The 16,611-nt window shown below is 47.1% G+C and overlaps 1 protein-coding gene across 3 annotated transcripts in view; it reads right to left on the bottom strand.

The window, feature by feature from the left end:
- Positions 1-3,322: 3,322 nt before the first annotated feature.
- The window catches only part of CTDSPL (CTD (carboxy-terminal domain, RNA polymerase II, polypeptide A) small phosphatase-like), a 113,681-nt gene continuing 100,392 nt past the window's right edge, over positions 3,323-16,611 (bottom strand). For 2 of the 3 annotated variants that reach the window (XM_008586492.1, XM_008586486.1), the window contains 3 exons: positions 14,806-14,898; positions 10,776-10,961; positions 3,323-7,078 (listed from right to left, as the gene is read on the bottom strand). In XM_008586492.1, coding sequence (XP_008584714.1) covers positions 6,953-7,078; positions 10,776-10,961; positions 14,806-14,853 — 360 coding nt within the window. In that variant the 5' untranslated portion in view covers positions 14,854-14,898 and the 3' untranslated portion in view covers positions 3,323-6,952. The remainder of the gene's footprint in view (positions 7,079-10,775; positions 10,962-14,805; positions 14,899-16,611) is intronic. The other variant, XM_008586477.1, reaches the window with a different exon arrangement.

Genomic DNA, 16,611 nt, shown 5'->3' with positions numbered 1-16,611 from the left:
GAGGTGTGGGGAGTGTTGATACTCCTCCACCCTCGTTGTGGGCAGGACATCCTACCTGGCACAATCCAGCCTCAGCAGCTTAGTAGGGGCATAAGGCCTCTCCAAGTTTCCTCCCCACAGAATTCTGAGTCTCTGGGACCCGGAAGATGCTGTCGGGACAGAATTGCCTTGCCCCAGAACAACCCCACCCTGTAACCTGTGAATATAGGTCCAGGAGAGATGGCAAGCAGGCCCCGGGGCCTGGGCTGAGACCAAGATAAGCAGACTGCCTTTTGTCTGGCCTGGACAATCTCTGCTCATGGCTACCACACCCAGGGCACAGAAAGAGGAAACTGAGGCCTAGGGCAGGCTCACAGGCAGCTGGGTAATACAAAAATCAGAGGATGGGCCGCCTAGCTTTTCCTCCTGCCCTTGACCAGTGCAAGAAGGGGGTCCCCTCCACCCCTCCCTGTTGGGCCATCCTCCCATGGACCCTCGCACCTCTCTTAAAGGAGGCCTGCTGGAGTCAGAATGGCGCTGAACAGGGCTTGCCTTGCTAGCACTGCCAGGTTGTGACCCCTCCTCTCCTGTCCCACTGACCTCTTCCCTTCCAGCCTCCCGCGATCCACCACCACCCTCACCCGGCAGGTTCCCAGGGCTTTGGTGCCACTTTGTTCCTATCCAGCTTATCTCTGAAGGCCCAGCCCACTTTGTGTCAATATTGACCCAGGCAACAGAGTGGCCCCAAGTGGGCCTCATCCCTCCAGACCCTGCCCCTAGGCTCCCTGGATTCCAACTTCTTTGTCCCAGGCCTCCTCTGGGCCCCTCCCCGGGGCCCCTTCCCAGCAGGTACAGCGCCTGGCAAGAGCGCAGACAGGGAGGGGAGCAGGAACTGCTGTCTCGGGTCCTGGAGCCCACTGCCTGGAGATGCCCTGGCCCGTTGCCCTGGAGGGGAGCAGCCGTGGGCCCGCGTGGGCCCTCATGACTGACCGCAGGCCTGCCCTGGGCTGCAGGCCATGGGAGGTGCAGTGATACGGTCACCAGGTCATCGGAGCATGCATAGCCTGGGAGTGACTGGCCTGAGTGTGCTGTAGAAACTACCAGGCGCCTGAGGAGGTTGAGTTTGTCACCGTGCCTGCAGGGCCACCAGTCTGATCGGCTGTGTGGAGTGCTGGAGTCCCAAGTCAGACCAAGGACCAGCCCTAGGCCCTTGCAAGTGGCTTGCCCACTGTGGCAGGGGTGTGTAGGTCCTGCCCAACAATACACCCAACCACAGCTTGGGTCAGGATAGTCTCCAGCAGGGGCAGTGCAAGGCTGCGTTCTGTTGTGAGCAGTCGGCTATCCACTGTGCTCCCCATCTCAGGGTGAAAGCAGAGTGCTGTCAGCCAAGTAGAGCTCTTATCAGGTCTCGCTCGTCACCTCTACCTTGGGAAAGGCTCCCACTGCCCATGTGTTTTCTTTCACTTTTCTGGATTTCCTGAATTTTTAGCAATGAACATGTATGACTGATCTTTCAGGTAAAACTACATATATCCTTTTCCTGAAAGCTCAACCCACAGCTCCATACCTGGGCATCAGGCCTGGGACAGTTTGGGGGAATTGTACCTTTTCTCCACAGCCAGCCAGAACAGGGAGTTCTCAGCTCTGGCCACATGTTTGAATCATCTGGGGCACTTGAAAATATGATGCAGATCCCCACCCTTAAAGATTTGAATTTACATGGTCTGGGGTGAGCTTGAGGGATCTGAATTTTTAAGAACCCACAGGTGATTCTAACTGCAGCCAGAGCTGAGAGTCACTGAGCTAGGGGATGGAGCTGTAACGGAGGTTTGGGGTGGAAAACTCTGGGGCCACGTCCTCCTCCTGACGGCCTGAAGGTCTAGTCTAATCTAGGAGGTCAGCCTGGTGGCCATGCTGGTTGGTGGCTCCAGGCCTTGAGCAGCCTGTTGATCCATGGCCAGCACTGGTACATGGATTTACCATGCAAGCATTCTGGGTTACTTCAGGGACTCTGCCACAAGCCCCAATGCACTCCTTCCACAAGTTCAACAGACTGTTTGTCAGCTAATGTGCCATTGTTCCCAGGCTGCCTTTTCCCAACTACTCCTTCCCACCCTCCGTGGCTTCCTGCCCATTCCTTGGTCCTGCAATACAGACAGATGCTATGTGCTCAAACTAGAAAGTATCAAAGGGGAAATCTCAGTATGTTCAAGTCCCAAATAAATGCCCTCTTGATGACCCATGTCCCCGTCGAACCTATTCAAGGGACCTGTGGACATTCACTAGGACACCTAGGCTTCACAGGCTGCCACATTCTCAGCCATTTTCTGTTTGCTTGCATGCAAAGGTAGTGAAGTGGGAGGGGCAGTGAGGCTGATGCCACAGAAGGCAAGAGAGAGAGAGCACAAAGGACATAGCCTAGGAGTCCAGTACCAGGGGAGGAAGCTGGAGTGACTTCTCTCTGGCCGGCCTGCTGCTCCACTGTGAAGAGAGAATACCTAGGAGTATAGCACAGACTAGCTGTGAGGTATTTGGGGTTTAGTCTCTGGGTAAATATTGGGTCTCCTGGGCTGATATACATACTGTCCTGGGTCATTTGAGAGGAATACACATGCCTGGCAGAAACCTGTGTCCTGTGATAAGAGCAGAGACTGCAGAACTTTGTCTCATCAGCCTGATTTCTCATCCACAAAACAGGGATAAGACCTCTCTGATAGGATTGTTGACTCTGGTGTAGTTATCTGAATGAGGTATTGTGAAGAAGCTGAGTCCTGAGAGTGGTGAGGCCATGTCTCAGTGCCTGCCAGGAGTCCCTAGTAGAGACTTGCTGCCCCTCTCACCTTCATGAATGGAGGGGCTGGATTGAGGGCAATGTCTAGAGGGTGTCTCCATGAGAAAACTGTCTGGTATGTACATCCTTACTCTTTTTCTGATCCCTTGCCATGCTTTCTCTGGTAATCACGGCATCTCAGGTAATGTACTCATGGGCTATGTGTTTCAGTACCACACACAATGCCTTAGGGGTGGGGTGGGGAGCTATAGTTCTCTTAGGCTGCATTTAGAAGCCTGTTTGGTAAGGCTGGAGTCTGTGTGGGAGGGTGGTGAGCCAGACCGCTCCTGTCTGGGGAGAGGAAACGAAGGGCCAAGCAGCTGTCACCTTTTGGGTAACAAGCAATTTAGAGAGGATGGTTTTCTAGTCTCCCCTTGGGGTCAAGGTCTGTGGATCCTGGGGTCCTGCAGTCCCACTCCCATCCAGTCTTGCTGTACAGAAGTGGGGACACCATGAGACCTAAGGTGCTGGCATGAGGCTGTGCAGTGGGCAGAGAATTGAGCAGTCGATCCAAAGAGAGCGCAGTTTCACGTTTATTTTTGGCAGGAAGGAAATCATTGCAAACGTCTTGATTGACAATACTTGTCCCTGGAAACGTGCACATTCCGCATGTAGTATTTCCCAAGTAATGCTGGATTATTTATCACATTCAAATATCCAACAGAAATCCATGACCACCCAGACACCAGCATCTCCAATACTTGGGGGGTGTTAGTCTGCAGAGAAGCTCCTGGGAGGATGGAACAGGAACAGACGTGATCACATTTACAGTAAAATAGGAACAGAGGCAGCCAGCTGATTTTGCACAGGTAACCGCAAATACTTCAAGCCATCCACTGTTCTCAAACCCTGGCATGCCAGCTGTCCAGCACAGCACCTTTATAAGCAGAGGCACAAACGTCATGAGTGTTTGACCATAGGGCTGTGTGGTTCTGGATTTTATTAGAAATCATCTTTAAAATGCAGGGTTGTAAAATGTTGCCAGGTTATAAACTTATAGACTTCTTTTTTATACCAAAAGTTCAAATGCTGCAACCATGACAAGTCAGTGTCATTAGGGCATCCTCATGTTCCCAAAGTCATCTCATCAAAATTGCACCATGTCAAAGGAGCTTCCTACCAACCATCAATGGTGCAAAAGGTGGTGGTCCTTTTTAGTGTATAAATGCGTTGTTTACTAACAGCTAATGCATGAAACCACAGACCAAGACGTAGGATTCCAGAGCAAATGGAAGACAGAGCATTAACAATGTTAGGAGTGCCTGGACACCTCCACTCGAGGCCGGGCCAGAGATATCATAATATCATAGTGGGCTGGGGTCCATGAACCCTAGGTATCTGTCCCAGATCTTCATGTAGAAAAGATCTGTCCAGGAGATTACAATTTAACCTGGTACAGACAGGACCATGGAAACTCAGGAAGTCAGACTTCTCTTTTGGCTAAAGAGTTGGGGATATTTTGGTATCGTGGGAAGTATATGGCACAGAGAAGTAGCTAACAGCTTTCATTAGGTATTAAAGCCCACAATTAATAAAAGGTAATAATTAAAAACAATACCCGTATTTACCTTAAAAAAAATAAACCCCAAACATTCGTCTAATTTCTTGGCCTTATGTTAGAATTCTATTGCTTCATTTTCATGTAGATGATTAAAAAAATATATACTAGATAGAGATATTTTTGATTACGTAGATAAAGCAGAATCAAGGTTAAAATAAAAATGGAATTTTGGAGTGTGGTCAAATAAGGTGCACAGATTCCAGAACCCTCAGAGGGCTGGCTGGCCCTCCCAAGGCATTCTGTGTCTCTGGTGGCAGGAACTGGGCTCCATCCCCAACAGCTCCGCACTGGCTTAGTGCAATGGCGCTCACAGTTTCAGGAACTACTAGGTGAAGGGTTTGGCTCAAGCCTGCCAAGTGTCTTCACTCCATCTGTCAGAAATGGAGCACTATTCCTAGGTTTGCTTCCCCTGAAATATTCTGGAATTTCAATTCTCTCTGCCCCTTCCTCCAAATAAGGCCCTGTGATGCCAACAAAGGGGGCAAGGATGAAGGTCTAAGGCTCTTATCAGGGCCTCATTCTGTATGGGTACCAACACATGACAGACACTTGACTGCAACATTCAAGACATTTAAGGCAGTGGGTTAATTATAATGACTGGTTTCCAAACAAAGGTTTACGGCATGTGCAGATCTGCCATGTAACTGTCATTGTCTGTGGTAATGCCTAGCAAGGGGGGCTGTTTCCAGTTTACTTGGCATACAGATTACAGGGTTTGGAATACTCAGAATATTGGGAGACCTGGTTACCCTCCAAATACTTACTTCTCTTCTGAATGCACGGCAGTCCACAGACCAAAGTGCTGCTGGGAGGATGTGACTGACAGCTGGCTTCATTATTTTATGGATGAAAGCAAAAAAAGAAATTTTACTTTGACCCTCTATTTCCAGTCTTGTGAGTGCCAGTCGCTCCCACCAGAACTCTGGCTGAGGCACAACCCACAGAGGACTAAGGCAATGGTGCCAACACAAAGTGCTCTTTAAAAGTATTTTTAAGAGCAATACTTTACAGACTATCTTTTTGTTAAACAAGGAACATGGCACTGCTTAACCTGGGAAAGGCTGCAAAGAGAGCCTGGGCTTAGAGGAGGGAGCCCTTCCTCTCCCTGGTTTGGGGTGATGAGTCCCATATCTAGACAGGCTTCCCTAACCCTTGGCTCAGAAATAGGCTGTGCTTCAAAGGAGAAGACCAAGAGATGGACTTGGGCCACATCAGCTTGCTGGCTGGTTGAGGCCACAGATTCTTGAGAGAGAATGGTCAGCTTATCACAGGATCTGATGTTGACTGAAGTTTGAAATTAATGCCACACCTGTGTGGTGCTCTGACCCTTTTACTTTGTACTCTTCTGCATTCCCAGTGGCAAGTGCCAGGGAAGGGATACAAGTGGTGCAGTCTGCAATGGGGTGGGACACCTAAGTTTCTGACCCTGTCCAAGTTTGCAGCTTAGCAGTGAGCATATTCTGAGCATAGGCACAGTGGCAAAGAACAGTGTAACAGCCGCTGGTCAATTCCATTTGGTGGCAGCACGGTAGCAGCAAAGAAAATTCCCAAACAGCTCCACGTATATCCAGCTTTTGGAAAGGAAAGATTTAAAAGTCAATAAACAACTTTTTAAAAAATATACCCAAGGGTTTTAGGCTTTCTTGTAACTGATCTACCAAAACCAACAACAAAACAACAAAAAACACAGAAGTATGGCAGTAGTGTGAAAGCAGAAATCACATGACATCACTTTTCAAGGGGAAAATGTGACCTCAAGACAAATTTGTCACCATCAGAAATAATATAAGGGAATCTATTGTTTCCTAAAGTGTTGAGTCACACAATTGCAGATACATTCCAAACTGGGTCAGAAATGAATGGAGACAACAAAGTCACAAAAACTCCGATCAGGAACCTGACCCTGCAGCATGCCACAGGTCGTCAGAGCAAAGTCACACCTGTTGGGAAACAGGCTCCTACAATTCACCCCCCTCCCGTGTCACCCCCGCCACACACACACACACACACACACACACACACACACACACACACACACACACACACGCTACCAGGTTCTAGAAAATTGTCATTTTCATCTTCTTAGAGTATTCAAGACAATAAAAGACTAAAAGATGTCTGGAAATATGTTGTGTAGAAAAATTAACTCTCAGCTTAAAATAACATTCAGAAAGGCACTTCATCCTGTACAAAAGAGATTCTGAGTTGGGTCAGCTGCTCCGAGCTGGGACAGAAGGGGTAAGTTGTCTGCTTGGAGGGGAGGACAGTTGAAAGGAAGTCTGATAGATATCAAGCTTTTTTTTCCCTCTGTGTTTTTTTTTTTTTTTTTTTTTCTTTTTGGTATGTTTAAGAAAAGCAAATCCAGTAAAATGCATGTCCCTTTATGAAATCTGTTAAAAGAGTTCTTTTTAAAATAGTTGTTTCTGTTCTTAAAAAACAAAATAGGGAGGCATGGCCACATTTACCCTGTGGCCTGGAGCACAGAATATCCTCACTTTCAGCTCCCAGGGAGCTGAGGCCAGGCAGGTCCTCTGAGGCCAGAGGTTCCTGAGTGCACAGGCGGAGGTGGGCAGAGGCCAGGGCTACCTATTGCAGAGCCTGTGCAGCATGCTGTACACGTCGTCCTCACGGCTCAGGCCCTCGAAGAAGGGGATGAGGTCCAGCAGCTCTGTGTCTGTCATGTCATCGAACCAGGACTGCACAGGCACCTGGAAGACAGAGCATGGAGAGGGCACAGAACTGAATCCAGGGTCAGGGGCTGCTCCTAACCTGACCGGGTCCCCATACTATTAAAATTTTCTTTGGTAAGGAGGACTGATATCTAGAAATCATCATCATCATCATTTTGTTTGTTCCCCTGTCCCAACCAAGGTCAATCCAAAGCTACGTGGTCCATGAGATGGCTCAGGAAGGCAAAGTTAAGAGCACCCAGTTTGTGTGCATTTGCCTGTTTTGTTTTCCTCCCACAGAAAAGGTGGTCAGAGCACAGATTATATAACTAGACTTGCTACTTGCCAATTTCAAAAAGCTCTTTCTACTGCATCAAGTCAGCTCCTTGCACCTCAGAGCACTCGGAGCCAGAGGTTACATGCCAACCATCAACACCAGGAGCCACTTCCAGGGCACAGGAGGGCCTCCACTTAGGATCACTGAGTTATGGCACATGGCAAAGAGAAGTGGAGAATTTCTTCCCATGCTCAGCAGTGATCAGTTAAAAATGGAAGTATTAAATTTCAGGACATTGTGAAGCCATGGGCAAAGACAGAATTTCCCCTTAGTTTTAAGCAGAGCAGTGTGGAGAGATGGTAGTGAGTAGTAGCCAGTGGTGCAAAGAAGAGATTTAAAAAGAAATTTGCGGAAATCAAAAACGTTTAACAGTAACAATTTGGCCCTTTCACAAACCTAAAGACAGCTTAGAAACATACAAATTTATTATGTAATTTTGAAAAATAAGGTAAGGATTAAGAAAAAATGACTACTCCTGGGGAAGGGAAGAAAATGGGGAGAAGGCAGAAATGGACATAAGACTTCTCTAAATTTATTTCATTGGTAGTTTTGATGTTAGAACCATGTACATGTACATATGTTATATAATTCAAACAAAAGTAAACACTAAGAAGTAATAAAAAATAAAACTAAACGTATATAAAGTTGGTAATGTAACCACAATAGAGAATTATTTCAAGTGATTCTAAAACAGTGTTCTGTGTATATCTCTCCAAAAAACCCTAAACTCCATTCAATTGTTTTATTATTAGTAATAATATTAGTACTGCTACCTTGAAATTATTAAACATAAGAACATATACTATGGAAGAAATCAAACGTAATTATGTTAATATCTTTAGGAATCAAAAGTTTCAGCATAAGAGAAAGAGATATAGATACAAAAACAATGAAGTTAAATAAAGTTTAAATAAAAATTTAATGTTGAATTGGAAAAACCAATATGAATTTGTGATTTAGTTTTCTTTCTAAAAAATATGTATTTTTTTAGCTCTGGCCTGTAGAAGGGGTTAGAAGTAAAGGACATCCCAATGGCAATGAAAGCCCATCCAAGTTGTTGTCTCTAAATAACATTTCCACTAATAGGAACAAGCTCCATAAAAAAAATGGCAGATTTCAGGGCAGAAAAGAAATGTTCAAGACAAGCCTGGAATGTCTTATACCAGAAAGCAAGGAAGCTATCAAAAACCGTTGTTATTTGAAGGAGTCTCCACTGGCCAAAGATGAAAATTTGAGTGTCCAAATAAATATAGATTGGACTGGAACAATAAAAAAATCAATAAATTCATAATGATACTAAAGAAAATTCATTGGCTTCTTTGGAGTTTGCTGAAGGACCAACTCATTAGTCTGAAAATTACAGAATTAGAGATAAAGAACAAAGACATTTCCCTGCTTTCCCTATTCAAACATTCAAACTGTATTTTAGGGTAATCAAGCAGTCGATGAGGGCAAGTTCTATTTTTTTTTAGTAGAAGAATTCCAGCCAATAGATGCAGAAAGAATGATAAAATCTAGAAACCGCCATTCTGCAATTCCTAATGAAATAGTGGATATAGACAGTGATCACCACCAACTACTGAAATGATGAGGTAAATAGCTAATGGGGAACTTTATAACCAGGCTAACAACATCTGAACCCAATGATCAATTTTACATCTTTAAAAGTAGGACAACTTGACATATGCCTTCTGATATGATATCATAGTAAGTACACAATATCACCTATAATGTATTCTTGCAAAAAAAAAAAAAAAAAAAAAGTGAACCTGAATCTAATCAAGTAGTAGAGATGTAGTTACTTGTTTAAAGGACATAGGAGGCTAGAAAAACATATTAAACACCACAAGGCAATAACTAGACAAACCCAGGGGCTGGCCCAGTGGCGCACTGCTACAGTGCTCCGTTTGGGAGTGCGGCGGCGCTCCCACCGAGGGTTCGGATCCCACATACAGACCAGCCGCTCACTGGCTGAGCGAGGTGCGGGGGCAACACTGAGGGTTGCGATCCTGTTGCCGGTCCCGGTCCGGTACGGGCGCGACACTGAGGGTTGCGATCCGTTGCCGGTCATGAAAAAAGACAAAAAAGGAAAAAAAAAAAAAAAAAACTAGACAAACCCAGAATTTAAGAAATTTCTATAAGACAAATAACCAGGTTTCTTCCACAAATAAACAGCATAGAATAAAAAGGGGGAGGGAAAAGAGAAGTGTTAAGATTACAAAAGAGACATATTAACCAAAACAATGCATGAAACTTGTTTGGATCCTGATTCAAACAATCCAAATGTAAGAAAACATTTCAAGATGATAGGGACAATAGGAACACAGTTTGGATATTAGATAACGTAAGAAACAGTTCTGTCAGATGTGATAATGGAACTGTGATTATATTAAAAAGTAATCCTTACCTGTCAGAGACATATTACTAAATGCAATATAGTGAATTTGATTTACTCATTAAAATGAATATATTTAAATACATTTTGAGTGTTTATTCAAATAATGATTATACACTAACTGAATCTAGTTTAAACTCATATTTTGTTGTAAGTGGAGCTACAGAGTTCTGGACTCAAGGAAAGGAATTTTGTAGGCTTCTGTTAGAGTCTGAGAAGCCTGTGCTGGGGAGGAAGCATCCTCTCCTGGGAAACTTGCCTGAGCTGAGGGACTGGAGTGGCAGCTACGGCTACGGGGTCAGCACAGTCACCAGCAGACCTGACTAATCTCTTTCCCCTGGAGATGTCGGGCAGGAGGTGGAAGAGCATCTTCTTCTTGCTCTCAGACTTGTGCTATACCTGGTGAGTAGGCACCGGGAGATGCCACACTCTAGGGAGTTTTATTTAGGAAATGGTTCCAGTGTGTGCTTTTTAGACATCATTATGAGGTAGTGAAGTTTGGCAGCCTTACCTGAGGACCTAATTGAGGTGTTTAATTCATTCCTGTTTAAGAAACGCTTGTACTTCTACAGAAGAGGTCACCTAGGCCTCCTGAGTCTACAGGGGTCATGAAGCCCCGGGCGGCAGCCAGCTACTTGAGGATGACAGACAGAACCTTTCTCAGCAACAACACTAAGAATGCTAATAAGAAGATACAGGCTTACTGAGCACTTACCAGTCTCAAGCACTGTTCTACGTGTTTTTCACGTATTGCCACACTGAATCTTTCAACAATCCTATGAGATCAACATTCCTATAATTCCCATTTGACAGATGAGGCAACTGAAGCTCAGTGAGGTTAAATCACTTGGTCAATGTCATGCAACTGCTTAGTGGCAGAGTTGGAATTCCACCAAGGAAAAGAGCCAGAGACCTTGTTGTGTAGGTGCTCATACGTGGTCCTTGCCTGGCAAGACAGAACGCTCAAGCAGAGCCCCACCTTCTCTTCCTTTGCAGCTACTTACTGCATTCTCAGGATGGAAGATGTATGAAGCAGGAGAATTGTCGACAATGATCACTTTGCTTAGCTCTCGACCAAGGCGACTCAGGTCCTTCACATAATTCCCACGATGGAAAACACATGATTCTCTGAAGAGCCGAGCCCGGAACACACCCCAGCGGTCTAGGAGGTCAGCCACAGGGTCTGCATACTGGAAAGGAGGTGTTGCAATGAAGGCTGGCTGCCTGAAACAGCCCAGAAACCCTGACCTACAGCAGCAAGATCCAGATTACTTTTTTTATAACTGGATAACCAGATATGTTTTAGGATCCTGGTTATTTTCTTCTCCCTGTATGTAAGACAGTACTCAATTCTTCCGTTTCTCTCATGCACAACCCATCAGACATTATCATCAGTTTCATCTCCAAAAATATCCTAGATCCACCTCTCAATTTGTTTTGCCATTTCCCTAGTCCAGCTCTCTAATCTCCGGCCTGGGATGGCTGTGTGAGCCTCCTGCAGAGGCTTCCCTTTCCTGTTGGGACTTCTATCCAGCCTTTTCACTTCAACGTTGTCAGAGTGGCAACTGGGAAACATACATCTGATCCCATGACTCCCCTGCTTAGAACTCTTCATTGTTAATGCACTGCACTTGAAGCATGGCCCACATTCTTCACTGTCGTGTCCTGCGTGACTGCAGCTGATCTCTGCCAACCTCTCAGCTCCATCTCAAACCACTTGAGCCACACTGGCTGTGAACACGGCCAGAACCGCGCAGTGTTTCCTCGCATGGAACATTCTCTCCCTAGCTTTTGCATGAACATCTATCTCCTCGTTTTTCAGGTCTTGGCTTCCTTTCCCACCTATCTAGAGTCTACCTCCATCTTCCTTTATAGATACTCTCTATTACCTCCCAGTAATTTCCTTCATTGAGCTTAGCACCATGTGAGATGCTTTATTTTCTCTTGTCAGGCCAAGGTCTTGCCTGTCGTGTTCAGCTCTATATCCCTAGCACCTCACAGAGTGCTGACCTCATAGCTGGGGCTCAGCAAATATTAGTTTCATCATTAAATGAATGAGCTGGCTTGATTTGTCTTGTGTGGCATGAGGCCACAGTGCCCCCTGGAGGTCCTCTGGGCAATCACAGCTCTGACCGCCTCAGGATGAGTGTCTAGCCATCCACTCCCACTGATTGGAGCCCAGGACCTTTAAGGAAGTTTGAGCCCTGCTCACAGTTGGGGTTTATCGTGCTTGGCCCTCTCTCATGGCCAGGGGAATTTCCCCCAAAGCAGGTTGAACTGGATAAGGAAACAAAGGGGTTCCTGAGAGAAAATCCTCATACATGAAGCTAAATGAGTGGGTCACACAGACTGGCTGGGCCTGGAGGCAAAAGAGCAGTTTCATGCTTGACGCAAGGCTAGCCCTCAGCACCAACACCAAAGTGAGGGGCACAGCAGATATCACTGGGGGACCTGTGCCTCTGCCAGGGAGGTGGGAACACAGGCTGGTGTGTAGGGAAGGCCAGCAGTGGAATGCGCAGCAGATGGAAATGCAGAGCAAATGCCAGCACAGCTGCAGGACGCAGGGCTGCAGGGCTAAAAGCTGCAGCTCTGATCCATGGGAACATCCTCCCATGGACATCTTAAGGGAGGCAGAGTCCAGGAGCAGCTGTATTTCCTACTGCCTGAGTAGGGTGAGAGCTTGGGGTACTGCAGTTTTCCAATGGTGAGGCTAGCCAAGGGCCATGTGGGTGGGTTACAGGGGGCTGACTCTAGGGGGAAAAAAATTGTTAATTTCCTCATAAACATTAACACTGGTGGTGGCACCATGTTTCAAGGAAGTGTCTGAGTCTAGGCCCTCCAGGCCTTAGAAAATGTGAAGGATGTAAGCTTCATGAGGGCAGGGACCTTGTCTCTTTTGTTCTCTAATGTAGCCTCAGTACTTGGAATTGGTCTGATATATGGTAGGTAATAAGTAAATATTTTCTGGGTGAACGAATGAATGAAGAAATGTATGGCAAGGAAACAGATACTGAAGGGCTCTGACAGTCAGCTTGGGGTTCCTGCCGGCCCTTGGGTGGTAGGCAAGAAGGTCCACTGTACCAGTGCTGCTGGTTGGGAGCTGAGCTCAGAGCCAAGAACGGGGGGAGTGACCACCCATCAGCAGAACTTGTACAGCAGAGAGGAAAGAGGCTGGAAGGCTGCTCTTAGGAGCTGATTAGGCTCAGCAGGCAGGAGTAGCAGTGAGAGAAGGGTTGGGGAGACAGATGGAGGGGCAGGTGGGAGCCTTCCAGGAAGAGAAACTGAACAAGGATATTTAAGCTCATGCTGGGGAAATGCCAAGGAAGAGTGTTTTCAGTTTTTTATTTTTTTTTATTTATTTTTATTTATTTATTTAAACTGAACAAGGATATTTAAGCTCATGCTGGGGAAATGCCAAGGAAGAGTGTTTTCAGTTTTGCCAAAGAAAAAAACAACTCTCAGTCCACTGCCATCGGTGCAATCTTCCTGTTTGTTATTTCTTTGGTTATTACTCCAGATTCCTCAGCATCCCAGAGCACTGTCAGAAGAGCCATGGAAGCTACAGATACAATCAGTCTTGGCAGCACTCATCTGAGAGACCACCCACTGGGAAGATCGCATTTTCCCTGAGATTGTGCTCTCTTTCTGGCATGCAAAAATAAGGCCTAGGTTTTGGATTCCCTCTCCACTAGTGCATGCTCTAAGGCCTGGTGATGAGTCTGACAGTATGCTGTGCAGGTGGGGCTCTCTCTCACCTCGGTCATCATGGAGAGATGGACCTAACCACAAATGCCCAGGCCAGCAAAGCAGCATGCCTGGGAGCCTGGAGTCTGAGTCACCAGAGTGTGGAGGAGGAGAGGGAGTGTGGGCACCAGGGTACCAGAGGGGGCCAGCCAGAAGCAGGAAACGGAGGAGGAAACTGCTTTGTATGTCACCAGAGCAGGTCTGGAGGCAGGCAGATGGTTAACCTGGGCCCTACAAAACTCATCTCTGGGGCTACTCAGGGTCCCTGAGGTATCCATGGGGACACTGGTGGTGCCACCAACAAATGGATGGTGTTGACCCCACTGGAGTCAGGGTTTGGGAGATGATCATGGCAAAGACCTCCTTGGAAGAGCAAGGGGCTTCCCTACCTGCCTGTACATAGCACAGGCACCTGTGAAGGGGGAGACTAGACCACACTAGGAGGCTGGGAACCCACCAGTTTCCTTAAACAGTGGGAAAGGATAAAGAAACCACTCTAAATGGTCAGAGCCAGCACAGATGCTGAGATTCATACCAAGCTACAAGACCAAAGCATGTCTGAACGATTTTATTACCACTAATAATTATGACATTAAATCATGAACATCAGGAGCACTTACCATGTGACGATGCCAGCACAGTATGTGGAACACAGCAAGTGCTTGATGAATTCTTGCCGGATGAGTCAGGTACTGTGCTAAGCCCTTTACATGAATGATTTCATTTGATCTACCCCACAGGTAGAAGAAATTATCCCCAATTCATAGAAAAAGAAACTGAGGCAAGAGAAGTGAAGTAACTTGCCTGAGATCACAGGGCTCAGTAGGGAAGAGTCAGAACTCTTAATCAGCTCCTGCATGTGGGTGAAGCTCTGACACTTATCTCTCACTTGTCTCTCCCCCAAACCTGTGTAAACTGGACCCAAGGACACAGGGGCCTCTAACATTTGGTTGTCAGTCAACCAAATGAGAGGTGCACCAATGTGCCTGTGGGGTGCAGCCATCCTCTCTTGGTTACACTGCACATGTTTGTGATTTCTGGGTCTGTGGACAACCAGCTGCAGGAGGCTGCAACCAGCATTTCATGGAGCATTTGTTCTGAGTGCTCCCTGTCACCATGGTAACCCAGAAGCCTTCCAGGCTGGCACTGTGCACATGGCCTGCATCCATCCCATCTGGGGTGGGAACCTGTCACCATAGAAATAGCTTCCCCCACCTTAACAAAGAGCTGCTTCACAGATTGGGGGTACAGTGGAAGGGCTGGGAGTTTGGGGCTGGCAGCAGGACTCACCTTGGCCAAGCTGGCAGTAAAGAGCACACATTCAAAGAGCTGCCCCATCTTCTGGAGGAACTCATCCACATGTGGCCGCTTCAGTACATACACCTGCAATGGCAGGATTCAGCAAGCTGGTCAGTCATGGCAATTGCTGGGGATGGCCTGGGGCCCAAATGCCCACTGTGGGAAGGATTGTTAAAGAGGTTCCTGCCTCCCACCCCCAGGTCCATGTGTGGCATGCAGAGGCCCAGACTCTTTGCATGGCTACACAGTCAGACGTGACACTCTTCAGATTGGGCTCCAGGTCTGAGTTCAGTGCAGATGCGCCTCCCCAGGGAGAAAGGGAAGCTGACCATGGTATAAAGGGTCTTTCTTAGGAATTTCCAGAAACAGTGAGTGGAAGGATCATGCTATGTTTGTGTGAAACGACTCATTAACTTCACATGTGTTTCTTGTCCCTGCTGTGGGTCAGGCCCTATTGGGACACAGGACGTTGTCTAAGTGTTGTCATTTTTGGAGGTCCAGTCCTGGCCTACTGCCTGGCAGGTCTGGGACTGATCTGGCTGCCACCTCCTACTCTAAAAGGAACACCTTCCTCACTAGGAAGTCCTGGGGTTGAAGTGCAGTCCCAGCAAAGCTGCAAGAAGGGCCATCCTTGTCAGCGTGGGATGCTGTCCATTTGATACCATAAGTTACTCTGTTTGCGCTTGGTACAGAAACAGACATTTCCGGGGATGTGAAACCAACCTACTCCTGGGTCTCAGAAACAAGACCTCAGGAGGGGCCTCCGAGCAGAGAGGGGCCATGAATAGCCTTTTCCAGAATACCTGGGCTCTCTGCACCCTTTTGGCCAGGTCAGGCCAGGGTGCAACTGTAGAGCAGCCAGGCTTCGGCCCACACGTGGGCTCCTGACTAGGGAGCCTGAACGAATCTGAGGAAACAAGAGAGATGGGAGAGAAGGCAAAGCTGGTGACAGAAGACAGAGGAAGTGAGAGGAGGGAGGAACTAATTAAAACATGAATAAATTCAATTTGAAATCAGCCACTCTACTAAAATAAATCAAGCTGTTTAAAATTCAATTCAACATGTATTACTGAGCCCCAGCTCTGTGCTCAGCCTGATGCAGTTATGAAGATGAATAAAACACAGGCCTTGCCCTTGAAGAGCTCACAGTCTATGGCAGACATAGGCAAAAACATAAAAACAAATGTGGCATAATGAAAGTTGTAGTTGAGGGATAACTTAAGGATAATTAACTCCCCTCTCAAGGGGAGGGAATCACAGAAGGTAACATTTGCTCTAGACACTGAAGGATGAATAGGAGTTCGCCAGGCAGATAAGGATGAGAAGAACTGAGCTTCTGTGAGTCTGAGACCTGGAGGCCTAGAAATACTTGAGGTGTTAGAGGATGGCCTGAGACTGTGTGCCCAGCCATGAGGGGCAGTGAGAGAAGGGGAAGTGGGGACGGGAGAGGAAGTGGCTAAATTGCAGTGTGACAGGCTGGTCATGGTGAGTACGCCTAGGGCCTTGAATGGCAGATGCAGGGGGTCAGATAAACTGTAGGAGTAGAGAGGGGACGCAGGGCTCTGCACCACCTGGAGGACATGCGGCTGGCAGAGGAATTCGACACAAAACTGAATAATTTTCAAGGTGCCAGAAGCAGGCACTCAGGAGGGCCAGGCCTTGGTAGGAAACTCATGGCTGACTGAAAGAGTCGGGCAGGCACAGGCCTGTAGTCAAGGGTGCAGTGAGGTGCCAGGGGAACAGCATGGCCTAGGGTTGGGGCTGAGGACAGGACCTGTGGCTGAAGCAGCTCCAGGA

This window comes from Galeopterus variegatus, unplaced genomic scaffold (assembly GCF_000696425.1).
Source record: "Galeopterus variegatus unplaced genomic scaffold, G_variegatus-3.0.2 Scaffold110, whole genome shotgun sequence".
Lineage (NCBI taxonomy): Eukaryota > Metazoa > Chordata > Mammalia > Dermoptera > Cynocephalidae > Galeopterus > Galeopterus variegatus.
This window is presented reverse-complemented; position numbering and strand designations above follow the sequence as displayed.